This window comes from Oncorhynchus keta, chromosome 1, assembly GCF_023373465.1.
Source record: "Oncorhynchus keta strain PuntledgeMale-10-30-2019 chromosome 1, Oket_V2, whole genome shotgun sequence".
Classification (NCBI taxonomy): domain Eukaryota; kingdom Metazoa; phylum Chordata; class Actinopteri; order Salmoniformes; family Salmonidae; genus Oncorhynchus; species Oncorhynchus keta.
In genome coordinates, this window is record NC_068421.1 from 33284910 (window position 1) to 33307266 (window position 22357).

At 46.6% G+C, this 22357-nt stretch overlaps 1 protein-coding gene across 2 annotated transcripts in view; it reads left to right on the forward strand.

Annotated features, from left to right (window-relative positions):
• The window catches only part of LOC118396139 (neurobeachin-like), a 415134-nt gene that overhangs the window by 365697 nt on the left and 27080 nt on the right, over positions 1–22357 (forward strand). For both annotated transcript variants that reach the window (XM_052522064.1, XM_052522066.1), the window contains exons 47-50: positions 5299–5439; positions 6630–6749; positions 13824–13976; positions 20208–20375. In XM_052522064.1, the coding sequence (XP_052378024.1) occupies positions 5299–5439; positions 6630–6749; positions 13824–13976; positions 20208–20375 (582 nt within the window). The remainder of the gene's footprint in view (positions 1–5298; positions 5440–6629; positions 6750–13823; positions 13977–20207; positions 20376–22357) is intronic.

The following is a 22357-nucleotide window of genomic DNA, read 5'->3' on the forward strand; positions in this document are numbered from 1 at the left end:
AAGCATTTCCAATGCTCTCACCTCAATTTCCTTTTTATTTAGCTTTAAAAAAAAACTATATATATCTTAATTTTCATCATTAACAATTAATATGGCTGAAAAATCTTAAATCTAACATATATTTGGATTTGTTTAACCATTTTTTGGTTATTACATGATTCCATATGTGTGATTTCATAGTTTTGATGGCTTCACTATTCTACAATGTAGACAATTGTAAAAATAAAGAAAAACCCTTGAATGAGTAGGTGTGTCCAAACCATTAAAAAGTACCATAGTAATTGAGTGTCCATGATATTTGCATTGCAACTAAGTAACCCTCCAATTGTTCTCCAGTATCCAAAGTTGGGTTGTCATCCCAGTGACCAGCAGGCCACCCCCGTCCCCCCGGATCCCTAGGCTCCCCAATAGGCCAGGACCCATCCTTTGAAAAGAGCACACGGTGCCACACTGGCACACGGTGCCACACAGAACAGAAGCAGAAAAACCGCTAAAAGCATTTTCAATGCTCTCCCCTCAATGTGCTTTAGATATAGCTATTAAAAAACGATATATATCTTTATTTCCATCATTCACTATTAATATAGCTAATAATGTCGACAGTTCAATCAAAGGATTATTACCTATAACCAGGTATGCCATTGCAAGCAATTATTATTTTAGCAAACAATTATTGTGATGCATCCTATATTGCCTTACCCCCTAGCAACAGATGTGGGATACACACACACACACACACACACACACACACACACACACACACACACACACACACACACACACACACACACACACACACACACACACACACACACACACACACACACACACACACACACACACACACACACACACACACACACACACACACACACACGCTCAACCCCTTTTCCCACAATCAACTATAAGCTCAGATGCTCAACTGTTGTTACATCCCAGAGCACCAACTCAAGAAAGGACTTGATTTACGAATGCATATACAGTTACAGCTGTTTGAGAAAGCATGCAAGATTGAGCAAAATTGGCAAAAACTGGGAGATGTCACCAATGTCATGTCCTAGGTGATGGAGATCAGCTACACCACCTTCCCCTGAAACACACACACACACACACACACACTGGTCCCTCGTTGTGACCATGTTCCCAAGCGTCTCTGTGCAGTCAGACCTTTGATTATTTTGTGCAACCAGGGTCACAATAATATGCCCCCTCTCTGATTGTCCGAGTGTGTGACCCACTTCCCATGGGTTACTGCAGCTAGTGTTGCCAGCACTGCCACTACCTGCGTGGGGGTACCCCACCGGGAGCCACACAGGCTACCTACAAGGTTGTAAAGGTTCTCATTAGCAGCTTTGTGAATTTCCGTGTATATTATGCTCTCCCATCAGGGGGCTCTGGCTTCGTAGGACCAACCCTGCCAGGCAGGCTCAGAATCTTGAAGGGACTGTGCTACTCTAGTAGGTCTCTATGCACATTCCTCTTTCTGTTTTGGCTGCAAATAGGCAACTTACAGTAAGCACCTATAAAAAAGATATGGACTTTAGTGTATGTGTCGCTCAGGTGGGTGTCTAGGGTATAGGCTTGGGGACCGTTCCATCCTGATAGGACAATAAATAAATAAATAAACGATGTATAATTTATTTTAAAATGTGTCCCTCATCCGCACAAAATTGAAAGCTCTCTCTCGCAACCCCTGTTCACAGACTCTGAGATATGCAACTGTTTCCTTTCTCACTCACTTAACACCACACTTTTCCAAACACAAAAAACACACACCGCCCCTTTCATCACAATACAGTACCGATGTACTGTACCTTCTATGTCTTCTGTTTGCTGTGTTTCTTTATCTCCACCGTATTGATTGAGTACTTTTGTGTTCTAGTTCGTTATATTTTAAGTATTATTTTACTAGTTATCCTTTCTGCTAATGCCGTCTTATCCCTTTACAAAATACAGTACATGGAAATGTAAATAATTATTTTAAAACATGCCCTATCTTGAATGGTATAGTGTAGTTATAGTTCATTTAACGATTGTTTCATTTTATTGCTTTTCTATCTATTTTTGTAAATTATTATTACATTCCCTACCATGGCTACTATTTGGCGTTCCATTATTCGACTCCTCTATAAGAACTTTGTAATTTTTAGAATAGCCATGGAGTGAGCAGTCTGTGTCTTGGAACATTTGGTTGTCAATATACAGTTTATCGACTACGAGAGCTACACGCTTCCCTTTTAATCTATTCTCCTTGAAGATTGGGTACAGAACAGGTTAGCTATGAGACCATGTTAGCTATGAGACCATGTTAGCTATGAGACCATGTTAGCCGTGAGACCATGTTCGCTATGAGAGCATGTTAGCCGTGAGACCATGTTAGCTGTGAGACCATGTTAGCTGTGAGACCATGTTAGCCGTGAGACCATGTTAGCTGTGAGACCATGTTAGCTATGAGACCATGTTAGCTGTGAGACCATGTTAGCTATGAGACCATGTTAGCTATGAGACCATGTTAGCTGTGAGACCATGTTAGCTATGAGACCATGTTAGCTATGAGACCATGTTGCTATGAGACCATGTTAGCCGTGAGACCACTATGAGAGCATGTTAGACCATGTTAGCTGTGAGACCATGTTAGCTGTGAGACCATGTTAGCTATGAGACCATGTTAGCTATGAGACCATGTTAGCTGTGAGACCATGTTAGCTATGAGACCATGTTAGCTATGAGACCATGTTAGCTGTGAGACCATGTTAGCCGTGAGACCATGTTCGCTATGAGAGCATGTTAGCCGTGAGACCATGTTAGCTGTGAGACCATGTTAGCTGTGAGACCATGTTAGCCGTGAGACCATGTTAGCTGTGAGACCATGTTAGCTGTGAGACCATGTTAGCTATGAGACCATGTTAGCTGTGAGACCATGTTAGCTGTGAGACCATGTTAGCTGTGAGACCATGTTATCTGTGAGACCATGTTAGCTATGACCTCCCAAGTGGCACAGCAGTCTAAGGCACTGCATCGCAGTGCTGGAGGCGTCATTACAGACCCAGGTTCGATCCCATGCTGTATCATAACCGGCTGTGATCGGGAGTCCCATAGGGTGGTGCACAATTGGCCCAGCGTCGTCCGGATTGGGGGATGTTTTGGCCAGGGGGGCTTAACTTAGCTCATCGCACTCTAGTGACTCCTTGTGGCTGGCCGGGGGCGTGCAGGCTGACTTCCGGGTGACTCCTTGCGGCTGGCTTCCGGGTTAAGCTGGTGAGTGTTAAGAAGTGCAGTTTGGCGGGTAATGTTTTGGAGGATGCATGACTCGACCTTCATCTCCCGAGCCTTCATCTCCCGAGCCTTCATCTCCCGAGCCCGTTGGGGAGTTGCAGCGATGAGACAAGTTTGAAATTGGGGAGAAAAAGGGGGTAAAATACAATTAAAACATTTAAAAAATATATATAATAAAGCTTTGAGACCATGTTAGCTGTGAGACCATGTTAGCTGTGAGACCATGTTAGCTATGAGACCATGTTAGTTATGAGATCATTTAAGCTGTGAGACCATGTTAGCTGTGAGACCATGTTAGTTATGAGACCATGTTAGCTATGAGACCATGTTAGCTGTGAGACCGTGTTAGCTGTGAGACCACGTTAGCTGTGAGACCACGTTAGCTATGAGACCACGTGAGCTGTGAGACCACGTGAGCTGTGAGACCACGTGAGCTGAGACCACGTTAGCTATTAGACCACGTTAGCTATTAGACCGCGTTAGCATTGAGCCCATGTTAGCTGTGAAGCCATGTTAGCTGTGAGACCATGTTAGCAATGAGACCATGTTAGCTGTGAGACCGTGCTAGCTGTGAGACTGTGTTAGCTGTGAGACTGTGTTAGCTGTGGGACATGTTAGCTGGTTGTCAGAACCGGGTCGAAACCCAGTCTGTCCTATTATCTGGCTGTGCTGTCCAGCTGCAGCTATGATTGGGCTAAGATGACTGAGACCAGCCTGGTTCCTCCTGGATGTTTACCAGCATGTCTGACTTCCTGTAGCCCACAGCCCAATCACAGCTGGCCCCATACGTCACATGACAGCCTATTATCACCTCGTAAATCTCAGCAGATCTCAATAAACTTCTCTTTCATTCTCTCTCATCGTGCTAACATCGATGTGGACGGTCATTACGTTGGAGAGAAAAGAAAGGAACGTAGAAGGAAACCAGACGTGACCAGTTGCTTTGGAGTGAGAGAGTCGAGCGCTAGTCATTCCTACTAATGCCATGTGTTCTGTGCCACATAGAGGGAGCTATGGGCTGTTGGAACATAATGAAGATGATGAGAAAGTCTGGCTGCATCTCATATGGAAGCCTATGTACTATATGTCCAGGGCCTTCTGGTCAAAATGAGTGCACTATATAGGGAATTGAATGTCATTTGGAAAGCAGCTTTTTGTGTTGTAACACTCTCATAACTCTAGTCACGGGAAAACTGGAGTAACGGCACAGTCTTAATGATTTGATATTGAAGTTATTTTATTTTTAGTCGTTGGTCTCTCCACTAGCTGCAGCTGGTCTGAATCAAGGGCTTTGTTGGGGTAGATTTCCCATGATTCCTGTGGTCAATCTGAGACACGGATACACACCCTCCCCCACTGACCAATAGCACTGAGTGTATTAACAATGACTGCCAATATACCTTCAATGGCTGCCTGTTGGCCAGGGTGATTGAGAAGGCAGAGAAACCATTCTCCAGTACATGTATTTTAATGGCTAATTAGATTGTCTTAGAAACACATGAGAAAGCAAAGGCTTGGGACCCAGAGTGAGTCTGTGTCATAATATTGACGTAGGGCGCGTCACAAATGGCATCATATTACCCACATAGTTAGTGGCATCCTATTACCCAAAGGTAGTGCGCTATATTGGGAATGGGTTGCTATTTGGGACCCAGAATGAGTCTCGGCATTATATAGAGAGTCAGGGACCCAGAGTGTAATATTAACTTGGCTTCTGTTCCTGTGTTATGGTGGAAGTATGAAACATGCTATCAAAGGTCAATATTTGGGTTGTAAAGTCACTTATTTCTTGTTTTATCCATTGACTAGGTATGTAATTACTGTAATATCAATAGCAGGCCTTACTAAACTCCTGTGGCCTTTTTTTACCATGACAACATGGCGGGCCATTTGGTTCGGGGGCCTTGTGTTTGACAACCCTGATATCTAGGAGCTGTCTGTCTGCTAAGTCTTTAAAATCAGTTATATACTGAACATCATACTCTATCTACTGTATGTACGTAACTTCTGTTTCTCCCTCAGCCAATCGGAGCGTTGAACCCCAAGCGTGCAGTGTTCTATGCAGAGCGCTATGAGACCTGGGAAGAGGACCAGACACCCCCATATCACTACAACACCCACTACTCCACCGCTAACTCCACCCTGCTCTGGCTGCTCAGGATAGTAGGTACTCTGTACCCCATCCACCCAATACCCTGTTCCTGGAAAAGGGGTGGTTGATCAAACAAATATATAGGTTCATTATCATTTCTACACTTTCTATCTGACTTTAGACTTGTGGAGACAGACGTATGTCATTCTTTATCCAAAATAAAATGTTCCAAATGGCAGCTAGTACAGTAAGTTAGTTAGATATTGAGTCACACAGTCCACACAGCTGAAAGCACATTGATACCACCTAGTGTTTAGTAAATACCAGTGGAATCTAAATTGTGAGATATAGGGTTACCCCTCCTGGGGTTTGTCCATATCTGATATGTTAGGCAGCTCGTTAATTGGAGAAAGCTTGATGGGGAGTCAGTAGCACCCCCCTGTCCTCCCTTTGCCTGCCACTCTCCCCCTCCTCTCCGCCTCTCCTCCCTACATCCCTCCATCAGACCACTGTCTCCATCTCAGACTGGGAACACCACATACAGTATCAGCAAATTAGCACCGTCGCTCCCGGCTACCAGGAAGCACAGTAGTTAATACTCCCTAAGGCATTGTGGGTAATGTACAGTAGGGGAGGACAGACAGACAGACAGACAGACAGACAGACAGACAGACAGACAGACAGACAGACACGCTAGTCTGGCACAGGAACATCAGATATACAGACACAGAAACACATCATTGATAAAAGGTCAGTGGAACTCAACCCAAACAATGGAAATGCCATGGAAACGCGTGGAGGAATGATCCCGAATCTCCTCATTGCCCCCCAGGAAAATTATTCTACATTTAGGCTATTGTTTATATTTTATGCAGCCAAAGTCGGACTTTAGTAATCACATTGTGGGCCTGTGACAATCATGACGGATTTGACAAATATTCACTTTGTTAGATCAGATTTGTCGAATGTGAACCAATCTGGCATCTTCTTCTATCCCCCACAGTCTGCGTTCCATTGACCTCTTTACTGAATCTAGGGTTCCAATAGAGACTCTCATTGCCCTTATCTCTGTCACAACCAGTAGAATTCAGCCATTAGCTCTCCTTAGGGGAGCATAAATTATTCACTCTGAACATGCAATAGACAATCTATTTCCCTGACAGTATGGTTTGGTATGGTGGTGTTATCTGTGTTCTGATATTTGTGTGTCCATGAAACATCCTTTGCTCAACGTAAAATGTATGTATGTTTTTTCTTGCAGGAGCCTTTCACCACGTTCTTCCTGAATGCTAACAACAACAAGTTTGACCATCCAGACCGGACCTTCTCAGCCATCACCCGCTCCTGGAGGCACTGCCAGAGAGACACCTCAGACGTCAAGGTGTGTGTCTTTGTGTCGCTGTGTGTGTGTGTGTGTGTGTGTGTGTGTGTGTGTGTGTGTGTGTGTGTGTGGGTGTGGGTGTGTGTGCGTGTGCGTGTGTGGGTGTGTGTCCATGAAAAAACCTCTGCTCAGCGTAAAATACTCTGCATCTACAGGGGGTCTGATGCATTCCCTGTTCATCGGTATACAACCCAGAAAGAAACGTCACAATAAAACATATACCATGAATTATAAATAACACTGTGCTCAAACTCTGAGGAACAGAGACATGGTACACAGTGAATAACTAAAGCACTTACAAATACATAGTTCATTTATCGCTTATATTTAAAAAAAATAATACTTTAAAAACAAAGGAGTGCTGTACTGTATGTGAACAAAGGCTGAAGACAAAGAAAGAAAGAAATCCTCTCAAAGGAGCAGTCAGAGGATGTGTCCCAAATGGCTCCCTATGGGTCCTGGTCCAAAGTAGTGCACTATATAGAGAATGGGGTGCCATTTGGGATGCAGACAGAGGAACGCTGAACCACCACAGCCACTCTGTAACACAGCGGGAACAGCTCTGACCTCAAAGTGTCAGATATTTCTAGAACACCCCACGTCGGGTTAGTGTTGCCCCAGGCAATTAATAAAGCATTAATGACAAAAGCTATTTAAAATGTAGTGCTTTATGTCCGGACAGGACTTTTCCTGGGCTCGGCTTGTGGTGGAAAGGGAGAGAGCAGCACACCAGCCAACATGCCCTGTTAACAAATACATGCTACTTTAAACTACTTGTATGTCTGTCTGCCTGTCTGTTGAAACACACAGAACATGGCTGCTGGTCTATCAGCACGAAGGAGAGAGTGACAAGATATTACAACAGCAGCTGTGTTTCATTATTCTGCTAAATTGTTTTACCTACACACACTCAGTTTGATCTACACACACTCAGTTCTACCTATACACACTCAGTTCTACCTACACACTCAGTTCTACCTACACACACAGTTCTACCCACAGACACTCAGTTCTACCTACACACTCAGTTCTACCTACATACACAGTTCTACCTACACACACTCAGTTCTACCTACACACATTCAGTTCTACCTACGCACACAGTTCTACCTACGCACTCAGTTCTACCTACGCACTCAGTTCTACCGACACACACTCAGTTCTACCTACAAACACTCAGTTCTACCTACACACACTCAGTTCTACCTACACACTCAGTTCTACCTACATACACAGTTCTACCTACACACACTCAGTTCTACCTACACACATTCAGTTCTACCTACACACATAGTTCTACCTACGCACTCAATTCTACCTACACACACAGTTCTACCTACACACACTCAGTTCTACCTACACACACAGTTCTACCTACACACACTCAGTTCTACATACGCACACTCAGTTCTACCTACGCACACAGTTCTACCTACGCACACAGTTCTACCTACGCACTCAGTTCTACCTACGCACTCAGTTCTACCGACACACACTCAGTTCTACCTACAAACACTCAGTTCTACCTACACACACTCAGTTCTACCTACACACTCAGTTCTACCTACATACACAGTTCTACCTACACACACTCAGTTCTACCTACACACATTCAGTTCTACCTACGCACACAGTTCTACCTACGCACTCAGTTCTACCTACGCACTCAGTTCTACCGACACACACTCAGTTCTACCTACAAACACTCAGTTCTACCTACACACACTCAGTTCTACCTCCACACTCAGTTCTACCTACATACACAGTTCTACCTACACACACTCAGTTCTACCTACACACATTCAGTTCTACCTACACACATAGTTCTACCTACACACACTCAGTTCTACCTATACACACTCAGTTCTACCTACGCACACAGTTCTACCTACACAAACACAGTTCTACCTACATACACAGTTCTACGTACACACACTCAGTTCTACCTACACACACTCAGTTCTACCTACACACTCAGTTCTACCTACACACTCAGTTCTACCAACACATACTCAGTTCTACCTACACATATACAGTTCTACCTACGCACTCAGTTCTACCTACACACACAGTTCTACCGAGTTTGCCAAAAGGCACCTAAAGGACTCTCGGACCATGAGAAACAAGATTCTCTGCTTTGATGAAACCAAGATTGAACTCTTTGGCCTGAATGCCAAGCGTCACGTCTGGAGGAAACCTGGCTCCATCCCTAAGGTGAAGCATGGTGGTGGCAGCATCATGCTGTGGGGATGTTTTTCAGTGGCAGGGACTGGGAGACTAGTCAGGACAGAGGGAAATAGATCCTTAATGAAAACCTGCTCAGGACCTCAGACTGGGGCGAAGGTTCACCTTCCAACAGGACAGCGACCCTAAGCACACAGCCAAGACACTTCCAAGACACACACAAAGTGTTACCTACTATCAGCTTGTGTTTTGACTCCAAAAGTGATCTTGACTCAGAAAAGGTTGGTGACCACTGGGCTTAAGGGTGTCTACAGGGTCAGCTAGTTGTTTATTCTCTTTGAAGTTGGAATCACACCAGGGAGGATCATGGGAGTTTGTTTCTTACTCTCTATCGTGACATTGTAATTGCGTGATTAACTGAATCAAGCAATTATTAACTCATTAACCTGGGGCACCATGGGAAAACTAGTTTTTATTGAGTTTCTATTTTCCAAATTAACTCAAAGAATATCAGAATATGGATTTTACAACAGCCGCTAATTAACCAGTTACCTCTACAATCTCGTTCTGAACGTCGTATAGCCCATGAATCTACACGGACCCGGGTCTCACCAATGAGTTCGTACCACACCAATCTTACACATAGAAAAAAACACATTATAGGCTATTGATTAGAACTCAGTATAACGGGCCAACATACTATGGTGTGTGTCACCCAAAATGGGGATGTCAAAGAGAGAGAGGAAAAAGAAAGTACACGAGAGAAATATACATTTGGGTGAATTTGTCAGCTATGCTATTCTCACCCTAGCCTTGCCCAAAACTGCCACTTTTAAGGGTTAGAATATAATGATGTAATTACATGGGGATTCTCTGCGTAGACCGTTCAGGCTGCTCGATGACACACTTCTCCGGCGCACCTTTCTGGTCGTCCTCACGATGTCAGTGTCCTTTTGGCTTAGGAGTCTGTTCCCTCACCCTTGCTCTGGAAGGGGTCTTCTGAGGACAGACAGCTCTGTAGCGCAGAGCTCACGGCATAGGAATGAAACCTTTTAGATACCACGATTCGCTGGGATTGGATGCTAAGGGGGTCCGGCTTGAATTCACCCGCTTAGACACAGCTACTCATCCGTAGCTTGGGTAGAAAAATATTTATTTGTCTTCTTGTGTTGCTTTCTGGGTTGGTTGACTTTTTAGACCTTGGCTACAGCTTGGGTCACGTAGTCTTCTCTGGAAATTCTTTACTCAGAGGTTTTATACCCTCGTGTCAGAAGTGGGCGTAACCACCTTTAGGGCAATTCTCTGGGCGTACCAAGTTATGAGGGCAAGGTCTAGATTTTACTCAAATCCAATTTTAGACAACTAACTTCACATTTCATCTTTCCCAAAACATTCTCTTTGATTTGGATATATTCCATACAACGTACAATGTATAAACATCAAACATATACTAGGAAAACTCTTCACGTTACAATGTTTTCATAATAACATCATCTATTAACCTTTAATAACAAAACAAAAATGACATACATTTTCATATTCCGTCTATCGTCATGGCCACCATTGTGGCTGACGGAAAACATTGTTCCAAAGTCCCTTTATTTCATGTTTAATGTTCTGAGGCTGGTTCTCTATAGTAACAGGACAAAGGAATTTGTTTGTGGCCTGAGATTTACCAGGGGTGTGAGGGGTCATAAAACCCCCACATCTTCAGACCCCTAGATCTCTCCTGCTCTGTTGGGGTTGAGAGATAATCTGTAGGGTTGTGGTCTCCTGTAACCTGACCTGATCAGGACAGTCATGACTACATAATGACAAAGAGTACAGGACGAGGGGGAGTAGGAAAGGGGCCATAACAGCGTTGAGCTGACCACCTACAAGAGCAAGTCATTGTCAAGAGACCTCGTACCAGCATTCCCCCCTCCACTCATTCCACCCTCCTCCCCTTCACAATACATGTTTTAAGTGTTGCTCCTCCGTGTGTGTGTCTGTGTGTGTGTGTGTCATGCGCGTGCATGCGTGTGTGTGTGTGTGTGTGAGTGAGTGAAAGAGGGTGAGGCAGACATGTCTGTGAGTAGTCAACAGTCCCAGTAACACCCCAGAACGCTGCCAGTGTGTCACCTGAAGGGACCCAGCAGCATTTAATATAGCTAATGCTATGGAGGCTGTTAGCTGACAGGCTCCATAGATAGCGAACAGGCTCCATAGATAGCTATCTATGGAGGCTGTGTGATTGACTTGTTAAGCCCATTAACAGGCTGTTGCTGTATTAATGGCTGCCAGGGGAGCTGGGCTCGAAAGCGGAGCTGGCAGCTTTAACGGCTTGGTGCTGAGTTATGACAGGGAAGTTTACAAATAGAGAGAGTAAGGAGGGAGACAGAGGGAGATAGAGATAGGTGAGCGAGGGGAGAGAGAGGGGGGAGGGAGGGGAACAGCCTCCAATGTTGTGGTCAGTCAAAGAGTGAAATGTGACCAACACCAGACTCCGGTGTTTTATTGGGGTGTTTCCTGTCATGCCAGCTTCCTCTCTAAACCCTGCTTGTTACCCTCCTGTAGTTATCCTCCCATAGGCAACAGGCCTGGTCAAACTCCCATAGGCCTGGTAAAAACCAACAGCATCACAGAACACGACAAACACTGCTTTCATAAATCAGCCCTCATATTAGCACTGAACCAGCTGGGAGGCCCAGCACATTTTAGACACACACAGACACAGCCGCTGACACACACACACACAGTCGCTGACACACACACACCAAGCCAGCCCACACGCACACACACAAGCACAAAGTCACTGACCCACACACATACACACACACCTGACACACAACACATACACCTCCTGATAAACACAGGCCTAGACAGAGTTTAAATGGTTTTAAATGGTTTTCTAATGAGGGCTCTGACAGAGAGAGGAGGGAGACGCCACATTCCTGTTGTGCACATGGTCCAATTTACAATTTACAGAGGCATCTGTCAGAGAGAGAGAAGGGGAGGAAAAGGGACTCTGTGATAGGCTGAAGCAGTGGTCACCAACCGGTCGATCGTGATCTTCAAGGCATTCCTAGTCGATCTCCAACGGTAAATCCTTGTGCACCTTTTTTCACTGTTGGCGGTAGGTGTATTTGATTCAGCTGCCCTGCGGGCCGGGTAAACTGTTCCCATTTCCAACCATTTGATTTGGTCTACCCGGCAGACCTGGAGAGGTAAATCAAGTGTGTCTACTGCTGACCAGTCTGGTAGCTCAAATCACTGTGCCTGCACCTTCCATATATCATAACTTTTAAAACCATGATCAGAAACCTAGATACAAGGATACAGCAGAGACCTGCTTTTTTAATGAGTGAGGTCATGTTTAAGTTTTTATTCAACACGGTCAACACTGTTTTTATTAAACTTTTTTCAAAATCATAAAACGTGCTTCTCACTACTTCCACTCGCGCTACAATCAGCACTGCAGCTGAAATGAATGAGTAGCCAAGTGTATCGATAGGCCTGTGTTTTCATTATTAGTGGCTCGTCTATTTAAATGCCAAGGAATATTTCACTTTCTCTGGTCATAGGAACAACAACATGAATTTGTGCATGAGGCAGAAATAATGCAGTGCTTTTCAAGTTTCGCCATCAGGTGGAAGATAGTGTCCCCTCTCTCTGCTCAACCTCCCTCCGCTGAGCCTGACCATCAGGTGGAAGATAGTGTCCCCTCTCTGCTCAGCCTCCCTCTGCTGAACCTTACCATCAGGTGGAAGATAGTGTCCCCTCTCTCTGCTCAACCTCCCTCCGCTGAGCCTTACCATCAGGTGGAAGATAGTGTCCCCTCTCTGCTCAGCCTCCCTCTGCTGAACCTTACCATCAGGTGGAAGATAGTGTCCCCTCTCTCTGCTCAACCTCCCTCCGCTGAGCCTTACCATCAGGTGGAAGATAGTGTCCCCTCTCTCTGCTCAGCCTCCCTCCGCTGAGCCTTACCATCAGGTGGAAGATAGTGTCCCCTCTCTCTGCTCAGCCTCCCTCCGCTGAGCCTTACCATCAGGTGGAAGATAGTGTCCCCTCTCTCTGCTCAGCCTCCCTCTGCTGAGCCTGACCATCAATCAGTTGCATGTACCATTAGTTGAGTCAAATAAAAAAAGTGAATTATTTAAATGTATGTTCAGCTGTCTGAAATATTTTTTTATGTAGCTTGAGTTTTAAATAAAATATGATCTAAGAGGAAACAATACGGGCAGGCCAAGCATAGCCGATATGCTGTGATATTGTACTAGAGCCTACTACACAAACCTCATCCCCTGAGAACTGTTTTTATTTGGCATAGGCTTACATTTTTTTAAAAATATATAAGAGCGGCAGATCTCAGCTTGTGTTTTGACTCCGAAAGTGATCTTGACTCAGAAAAGGTTGGTGACCACTGGGCTTAAGGGTGTCTACAGGGTCAGCCAGTTTTTTATTCTCTTTGAAGTTGGAATCACACCAGGGAGGATCATGGGAGTTTGTTTCTTCCTCTCTGTGCCAAGGTCCTGACCCCATCACCACAGCCCTGCACTGACACACACACACACACACACACACACACACACACACACACACACACACACACACACACACACACACACACACACACACACACACACACACACACACACACACACACACACACACACACACACACACACCACTGAAATAACTGTTACAGCACCTCTCAACACCCATGGCCTGATGTTTATTTGGCTTGTATTACCTTTCCCCCTGAAGTCACACACACGTACACAGTCCATTTACTCTTACTACCACCTGCCGTGTGTAATTAAAATGTGTAATAATGTGGTATAACAAAATGTGTGTAATGACCTATCAATAACATGTGTATAATAATGTGGTAATGCCTGTTTCAAACAGGAGTTGATTCCAGAATTCTACTACCTGCCAGAGATGTTTGGTAACAGTAATGGTTACCACCTGGGCCAGAGGGAGGACGGCAGCATGGTGTGTGATGTAGAACTGCCTCCCTGGGCCAACAAGCCTGAGGACTTTGTCAGGATCAACCGGATGGTGAGGAACTAAACACCTCTCCTCCTCTCCTTATCGCTCACGCTCTGCTCTCTTCCTCTACCTAACCCTCTCCTCTCCTCCCACCCTCTGCTCTCTTCCTCCTCCTAATCCGCTCCTCTCCTCCCACCCTCTGCTCTCAGCTCTCTTCCTCTACCTAACCCTCTGCTCTCCTCCCACCCTCTGCTCTCAGCTCTCTTCCTCTACCTAACCCTCTCCTCTCCTCCCACCCTCTGCTCTCTTCCTCCTCCTAACCCGCTCCTCTCCTCCCACCCTCTGCTCTCTTTCCCTCCTAACCTAACCCTCTCTCCTCTCCTCCCACCCTCTGCTCCCACCCTCAGCTCTCTTCCTCTACCTAACCCTCTGCTCTCCTCCCACCCTCTGCTCTCTTCCTCTACCTAACCCTCTCCTCTCCTCCCACCCTCTGCTCTCTTCCTGCTCCTAACCCGCTCCCTCTCCCCCCACCCTCTGCTCTCTCCCTCTACCTAACCCTCTCCTCTCCTCCCACCCTCTGCTCTCTTCCTCTACCTAACCCTCTCCTCTCCTCCCACCCTCTGCTCTCTTCCTGCTCCTAACCCTCTCCTCTCCTCCCACCCTCTGCTCTCTCCTCTTCCTCCTCTCCTAACCCTCTGCTCTCTTCCTCCCTAACCCTCCTCCCACCCTCTGCTTCCTCCTCCTAACCCGCTCCTCTCCTCCCACCCTCTGCTCTCTTCCTGCTCCTAACCCGCTCCTCTCCTCCCACCCTCTGCTCTCTTCCTCTCCTAACCCTCTCCTCTCCTCCCACCCTCTGCTCTCTTCCTGCTCCTAACCCGCTCTGCCTCTCCCTCCCACCCTCTCCTCCCACCCTCTTCCTCCTCCTAACCCGCTCCTCTCCTCCCACCCTCTGCTCTCTTCCTCTTCCTAACCCTCTCCTCTCCTCCCACCCTCTGCTCTCTTCCTCCTCCTAACCCTCTCCTCTCCTCCCACCCTCTGCTCTCTTCCTGCTCCTAACCCTCTCCTCTCCTCCCACCCTCTGCTCTCTTCCTGCTCCTAACCCTCTCCTCTCCTCCCACCCTCTGCTCTCTTCCTCTACCTAACCCGCTCCTCTCCTCCCACCCTCTGCTCTCTTCCTGCTCCTAACCCGCTCCTCTCCTCCCACCCTCTGCTCTCTTCCTGCTCCTAACCCGCTCCTCTCCTCCCACCCTCTGCTCTCTTCCTCTCCTAACCCTCTCCTCTCCTCCCACCCTCTGCTCTCTTCCTGCTCCTAACCCGCTCCTCTCCTCCCACCCTCTGCTCTCTTCCTGCTCCTAACCCTCTCCTCTCCTCCCACCCTCTGCTCTCTTCCTGCTCCTAACCCACTCCTCTCCTCCCACCCTCTGCTCTCTTCCTGCTCCTAACCCGCTCCTCTCCTCCCACCCTCTGCTCTCTTCCTGCTCCTAACCCGCTCCTCTCCTCCCACCCTCTGCTCTCTTCCTGCTCCTAACCCGCTCCTCTCCTCCCACCCTCTGCTCTCTTCCTGCTCCTAACCCGCTCCTCTCCTCCCACCCTCTGCTCTCTTCCTCTACCTAACCCTCTCCTCTCCTCCCACCCTCTGCTCTCTTCCTGCTCCTAACCCGCTCCTCTCCTCCCACCCTCTGCTCTCTTCCTCCTCCTAACCCGCTCCTCTCCTCCCACCCTCTGCTCTCTTCCTGCTCCTAACCCACTCCCACCCTCTCCTCCCACCTAACCTCTGCTCTCTCCCACCCCTGCTCCTAACCCTCTCCTCTCCTCCCACCCTCTGCTCTCTTTTTCTACCTAACCCACTCCTCTCCTCCCACCCTCTGCTCTTTCTCTTCCTCCTCCTAACCCACTTCCTCTCCTCCCACCCTCTGCTCTCTTCCTGCTCCTAACCCGCTCCTCTCCTCCCACCCTCTGCTCTCTTCCTGCTCCTAACCCTGCTCCTCCTCTCCTCCCACCCTCTGCTCTCTTTCCTCCTAACCTAACCCTAACCCCTCTCCTCCCACCCTCTGCTCTCTTTCTCCTCCTAACCCGCTCCTCTCCTCCCACCCTCTGCTCTCTTCCTGCTCCTAACCCGCTCCTCTCCTCCCACCCTCTGCTCTCTTCCTCCTCCTAACCCACTCCTCTCCTCCCACCCTCTGCTCTCTTCCTCTACCTAACCCTCTCCTCTCCTCCCACCCTCTGCTCTCTTTTTCTACCTAACCCTCTCCTCTCCTCCCACCCTCTGCTCTCTTTTTCTACCTAACCCTCTCCGCTCCTCCCACCCTCTGCTCTCTTTTTCTACCTAACCTGCTCCTCTCCTCCCACCCTTGTCTCCTCCTCCGTCCTCTAATTTTGTAGCACCAACTCCTTTTCTCTTCTATCACCCCCTCCTCCACCTCTCCTACCCCCTCTCCCCCTCTCTTCCCTCTTCCTCTGTGTGAGTTACTCATGCAGCATCAGATAAAGTGCTCGATACTAACGCAATCTGCAGCTGACCCAAGTGATGTCACAAAATGATGGGGCCAGTAAGTGTCCCCTATAATGTTACCTAATGCCGGACTCATCAATCATCATTTAGCTGTGTGGCTGTGTGTGGCTGTGTGTGGCTGTGTGTGGCTGTGTGTGTGTGTGTGTGTGTGTGTGTGTGTGTGTGTGTGTGTGTGTGTGTGTGTGTGTGTGTGTGTGTGTGTGTGTGTGTGCTGTGTGTGTGGGTGGGGGGGTGGCTGTGTGTGTGGCTGTGTGGCTGTGTGTGTGTGGCTGTGTGCCTGTGTGGCTGTGTGTGTGTGGCTGTGTGCCTGTGGCTGTGTGTGTGTGTGTGTTATCCCAGGACAACCCAGTACTCCCTGCAGGCCCTTTGAGCAACACGCACACACACAGAGACAGAACGTGAGCTCCCTCTCCACCCTCTGCCAGCCTCTCAACCAGTCAAGCCTGGAGGCAGACAGTCGTCCACTTCTCATCACATGCAAACACACACATACACACACTCACAATCACACACCATTACATCCATGTACACATACTATAGTGTGCAAGTAGACCCTCATGCCTGAACACACCAAGACATGGTTATAGATATGACATTATGGGGGGGTTCTACAGTGTTATTGGGGGCAGGACAAGGGGTATGGGGTAGGAACACACTTGACCTTTTCAGCAGGAGTGACAGAGCTGGTGGGAGGGGGGGAGGTAGGGGTGGTGGTGGGGTTTAGCAGCGAGCAGAGGTGACCTTTCACTAAGCTCTTCTCCATTCTACTCCTCTCCTCTCTCCCTCTGCTCTCCTCCTCTTGTCTACTGCCTGGTCAGCTACATCTAGATCAGCCCAGCACACAGGGAGGAGGGAGATTGGGGAGGACATGCACAGAGAGGAGAAGGGAGGTGAAGGTTGGGACAGATAGGTGGAGGGGGGACAGATAGGAAAGGGGCCAGATAGGAGGGGGGAGATGGAGGGGGGGCCAGACAGGAGGAGGGAGGTGGAGGGGGGACAAATAGGAGGAGTGAGGTGGAGGGGGGGGCACTGTGTTCTTATCCTCTTATCTGTAGCTCAGGTAGAGCATGGCGCTTGTAACGCCAGGGGGTTCGATTCCCGGGACCACCCACACATGACTGTAAGTCTTATCCTAAATGGCATATATTATTATTATATATTATCTTTCAGATATTAGTATACATGCGGAATCCGTGGATGGATACCTACAGATTCATCTTCTTTACTCTCCATCTCTGTCCTCAGTCATCCTGCTGGTAGACAGTGTTTCTGATCTCACTATAGCGTTCTTCATTTTCTGCTTCCCTCTTACTTTACCTTTTATTTTATTTCCGTCTCTCTCTCTCTCTCTCGCTCTCTCTCCATCCCTCCACCCCTCCTCCCTCCAGTTCCCATCTTTGCATGTGCCTGATTCAATCGTGGTGACATGCCCCGTGGCTAGTTCAGCTCCCTCTGGGTTTGTCTCTGTCTGTGTGCTCTAGCTAGCTCCACTCTGTTGGTAGAGGCTGTTATTGTCCTGTGGGAGGGAGAGTGTAAAGTCCTGCAGCATGTCTCTATACATATCAGCTGCTAGAGTTGTAGTGTCTGGGTTGACAATAAGTGCAATAATAACGTAAGCACTGTAAATTTACCATAGTGATGTAACACAACAGTAACACTGTCTTCCATAGTGATGTAACACAACAGTAACACTGTCTACCATAGTGATGTAACACAACAGTAACACTGTCTTCCATAGTGATGTAACACAACAGTAACACTGTCTACCATAGTGATGTAACACAACAGTAACACTGTCTTCCATAGTGATGTAACACAACAGTGACACTGTCTTCCATAGTGATGTAACACAACAGTAACACTGTCTACCATAGTGATGTAACACAACAGTAACACTGTCTTCCATAGTGATGTAACACAACAGTGACACTGTCTTCCATAGTGATGTAACACAACAGTGACACTGTCTACCATAGTGATGTAACACAACATGAACACTGTCTACCATAGTGATGTAACACAACAGTAACACTGTCTACCATAGTGATGTAACACAACAGTAACACTGTCTTCCATAGTGATGTAACACAACAGTGATACTGTCTACCATAGTGATGTAACACAACAGTAACACTGTCTACCATAGTGATGTAACACAACAGCAACACTGTCTACCATAGTGATGTAACACAACAGTGATACTGTCTTCCATAGTGATGTAACACAACAATAACACTGTCTTCCATAGTGATGTAACACAACAGCAACACTGTCTTCCATAGTGATGTAACACAACAGTTAAACTGTCTACCATAGTGATGTAACACAACAGTAACACTGTCTTCCATAGTGATGTAACACAACAGCAACACTGTCTTCCATAGTGATGTAACACAACAGTTAAACTGTCTTCCATAGTGATGTAACACAACAGTGATACTGTCTTCCATAGTGATGTAACACAACAATAACACTGTCTTCCATAGTGATGTAACACAACAGTAACACTGTCTACCATAGTGATGTAACACTGTCTACCATAGTAATGTAACACAACAGTAACACTGTCTACCATAATGATCTAACAGAACTGTAACACTGTCTACCATAGTGATCTAACAGAATTGTAACACTGTCTACCATAGTGATGTAACACAACATGAACACTGTCTACCATAGTGATGTAACACAACAGTAATACTGTCTACCATAGTGATGTAACACAATAGTAACACTCTCTTCCATAGTGATGTAACACAACAGTAAAACTGTCTACCATAGTGATGTAACACAACAGTAACACTGTCTTCCATAGTGATCTAACAGAACTGTAATACTGTCTACCATAGTGATGTAACACAACAGTAATACTGTTTACCATAAGGGCCAGTGTAAGACTACAGGAATGCTGTAGTTATCTTTAGTTTGTTATCTTATCTTAAACACACCCAAAAAATACATTTTCCTCTCTGTACACACACACACGGCTTACAGTAAAGTGTATCTCCATTAGTATTGAACAGCTCCATGAGAAAGATGGCTTGTCATTGTTTTTAATAGACAGAGAACAAACATGATACCTGGCTGATATCAGGCTGGAGGCATTAAACCGGCTCTCCTGAGGCTCATCCTGTTTATTAAACTGTGTCCCAAATAGCACCCCTAGCTTGTGCACTACTTTTGATGAGAACCCTGGTCAAATATATAGGACTATATAGGGACGTGTATTTTATCACAGTCTGGCTGGAGAGAGAATAGCTGCTATCAAAACTCAGGAGTCTAATATCACTGAATGCTTTAGGTTCAATAGTAGTGTTCCTCCCTGTTTGACCACAACTAGTGCAGTGGGGTTTATGTGTTGAGTAGTGCAGTGATGTTGTCAGTTGTATGTACAGTAACATAGACTGTGTGTGTAGTGTAAGGCATGTTGGGTTGTGTGGTGTGTGTTATTTTTTCCCTTGTATGTATTGTTGTTTGTGTACATTGTGTTTTCATGCTACTGGCTGCCTTTATCCTCTACTCACCCTGTGTGTGTGTGTGTGTGTGTGTGTGTGTGTGTGTGTGTGTGTGTGTGTGTGTGTGTGTGTGTGTGTGTGTGTGTGTGTGTGTGTGTGTGTGTGTGTGTGTGTGTGTGTGTGTGTGTGTGTGTGTGTGTGTGTTGTGTGTGTTACAGTGTGTGTTACAGTGTGTGTTACAGTGTGTGTTACAGTATGTGTACTGTGTGTGTTTTCATGCTGCTGGGTGCCTTTCCCCTCTAGCCCTGCCTGTGTGTCTGTGTGTTCTGACAGGCCCTGGAAAGTGAGTTCGTGTCATGTCAGCTGCATCAGTGGGTTGACCTTATTTTCGGCTACAAGCAGCGCGGGCCTGAGGCGGTGCGCGCCCTCAATGTCTTTCACCACCTGACCTACGAGGGTTCCGTCAGCCTGGACAGCATCACTGACCACGCCCTCAGAGAGGTACGCCTTGACACGACACGCTACGATACGCACGTCACTGTCACCATGGACACCAAACCCCACCCCTCCCATCTAACCAGCTCCACCATAGATAGATAGTGCTGCTTCTGTCTGGGTTCAGTTCAGTTAATTTATTTGGTAATTCACAGGAATTAGTTTTTGTTAAACCATAATCATTTACAGACAACAGGACATAGACGACAACAACCACATAAAACACATAGAGTACACAAAGATATGGGTTTACAGTATAGTTGTTGCAAATACATGATCAATACAGTACAAAGTCAAGGGTAGCTTTATTTACTATCTCTCATTCACTCCATTTACAATTGACATTATTCTTTACTACTCCTATATTACTGCAGACCCACTCATTCACTCACTCACTCACTCACTCACTCACTCACTCACTAACTCACTCACTCACTCACTCACTCACTCACTCACTCACTCACTCACTCACTCACTCACTCACTCACACCCAGGTCAATGAATGTTAGTCTGAAGTGTTGTTTGATGTACATCATCAAGGGCTCATCTAGTGAATAGACATGGGAGTGAATCCTCTCATTTACATTTAATTAATTGACAATATCTGAACTGTTCTCTGAGCGACAGGAAGCTGTGAATAGCTTCATTGCAGAGAGAGAGAGAGGGGAGGAGGTAGAATGGGTAGAGAGAGAGGGAGGTAGAGAAAGAGAGGGAGGTAGAGAGCGCGAGGAAGAGGAGGTAGAACGAGAGCTAGAGAGGGAGAGGAGGAGGTAGAGAGAGGGTGGTAGAAAGAGAGGGTGGTAGAGAGAGCAAGATGAGGAGGTAGAGAGGAAGGTAGAGAGAGAGAGCAGGACATTGAGGGAGAGGGAGGAAGAGAGAGAGGGGGAGGAAGAGAGAAGTAGAGCGAGGGACAGAGTGAGGGAGGTAGAGAGAGAGGGAGGTATAGAGAGAGAGAGACAAGGAGGTAGAGAGGGAGGGAGTGGAGGAGGTAGAAGGAGAAGGAGGTAGAGCGGGAGAGGAGGAGGTAGAGAGAGGAGTAGAGAGAGCGAGAGGAGGAGGTAGAGAGAGAGGAAGGTAGAGAAAGAGAAAGCAGGAGAGCGAGGGAGAGGAGGAGAGGTTAGTATAGATAGGGAATGCGAGGGAGATAGATAGGTTGAGAGCTGAGACTACAGTACACCAGTAACAGCTGGCATGCAGCAGCAGTGTGGTGTTTCCAGTGTGATCTCCTCTCCCTGTGATATCCACCATCTGTCGTCTGCAAAACAACTCATTTATATCCCGTCACTTCCCGGGCCGCCTTTATCTATCAAGTGACCACTATGCAAATCACTCAGCTGCCTAATTACCAAACAATATGGACAACGGCTTTGCTTTTCATTATTTCCTCTCATGCTTTTTCAGACAATGGCAATTATTGGAGTCATCCGGCTGTGAGGTTTTGGAAGCTGTCTGTCTGTTTGCCACCCTGCAAGGCGATAGTGTTGGGATGGGAGCTGACTGTGTAGCTTCATACTGCCTAATGGTGGTGACCAGTTGATGTTGTCTCCTTTCTGACATGTGTATGTTGGAGGGAGGACTTAGCTCAGCTAAATGCAACAGATATGATAAGTACTAATGAAGGTATGCCTGAATACCTTGAGTCCTTCGTCAGATCCTCTTATTCTTACTCCATAGCAGGTGAATAATTACTATTACTGTCTGTTATTTACTCAGAGACAGAAACCTAAGGTCAAGTCTGCAAAACAACAAATTAATCTGTGAGAGACAATACGTAGCTCAAGGAAGAAAGTTTCAATGCTTCAGACAATAGACCTTCTATCTCAAGCACTACAATTAACGATAGACATAAACCTGCATCCCACATGGAACTCTATTCCCTACACAGTGCAAGTACTTTTGAGCAGAGCCCTATGGAAAAGGCTGCCTTTTGGGACACATCCCAAAGATAGATTTGGCTGATAATGGTGGAAGTGGTGGGATCCTGTGTA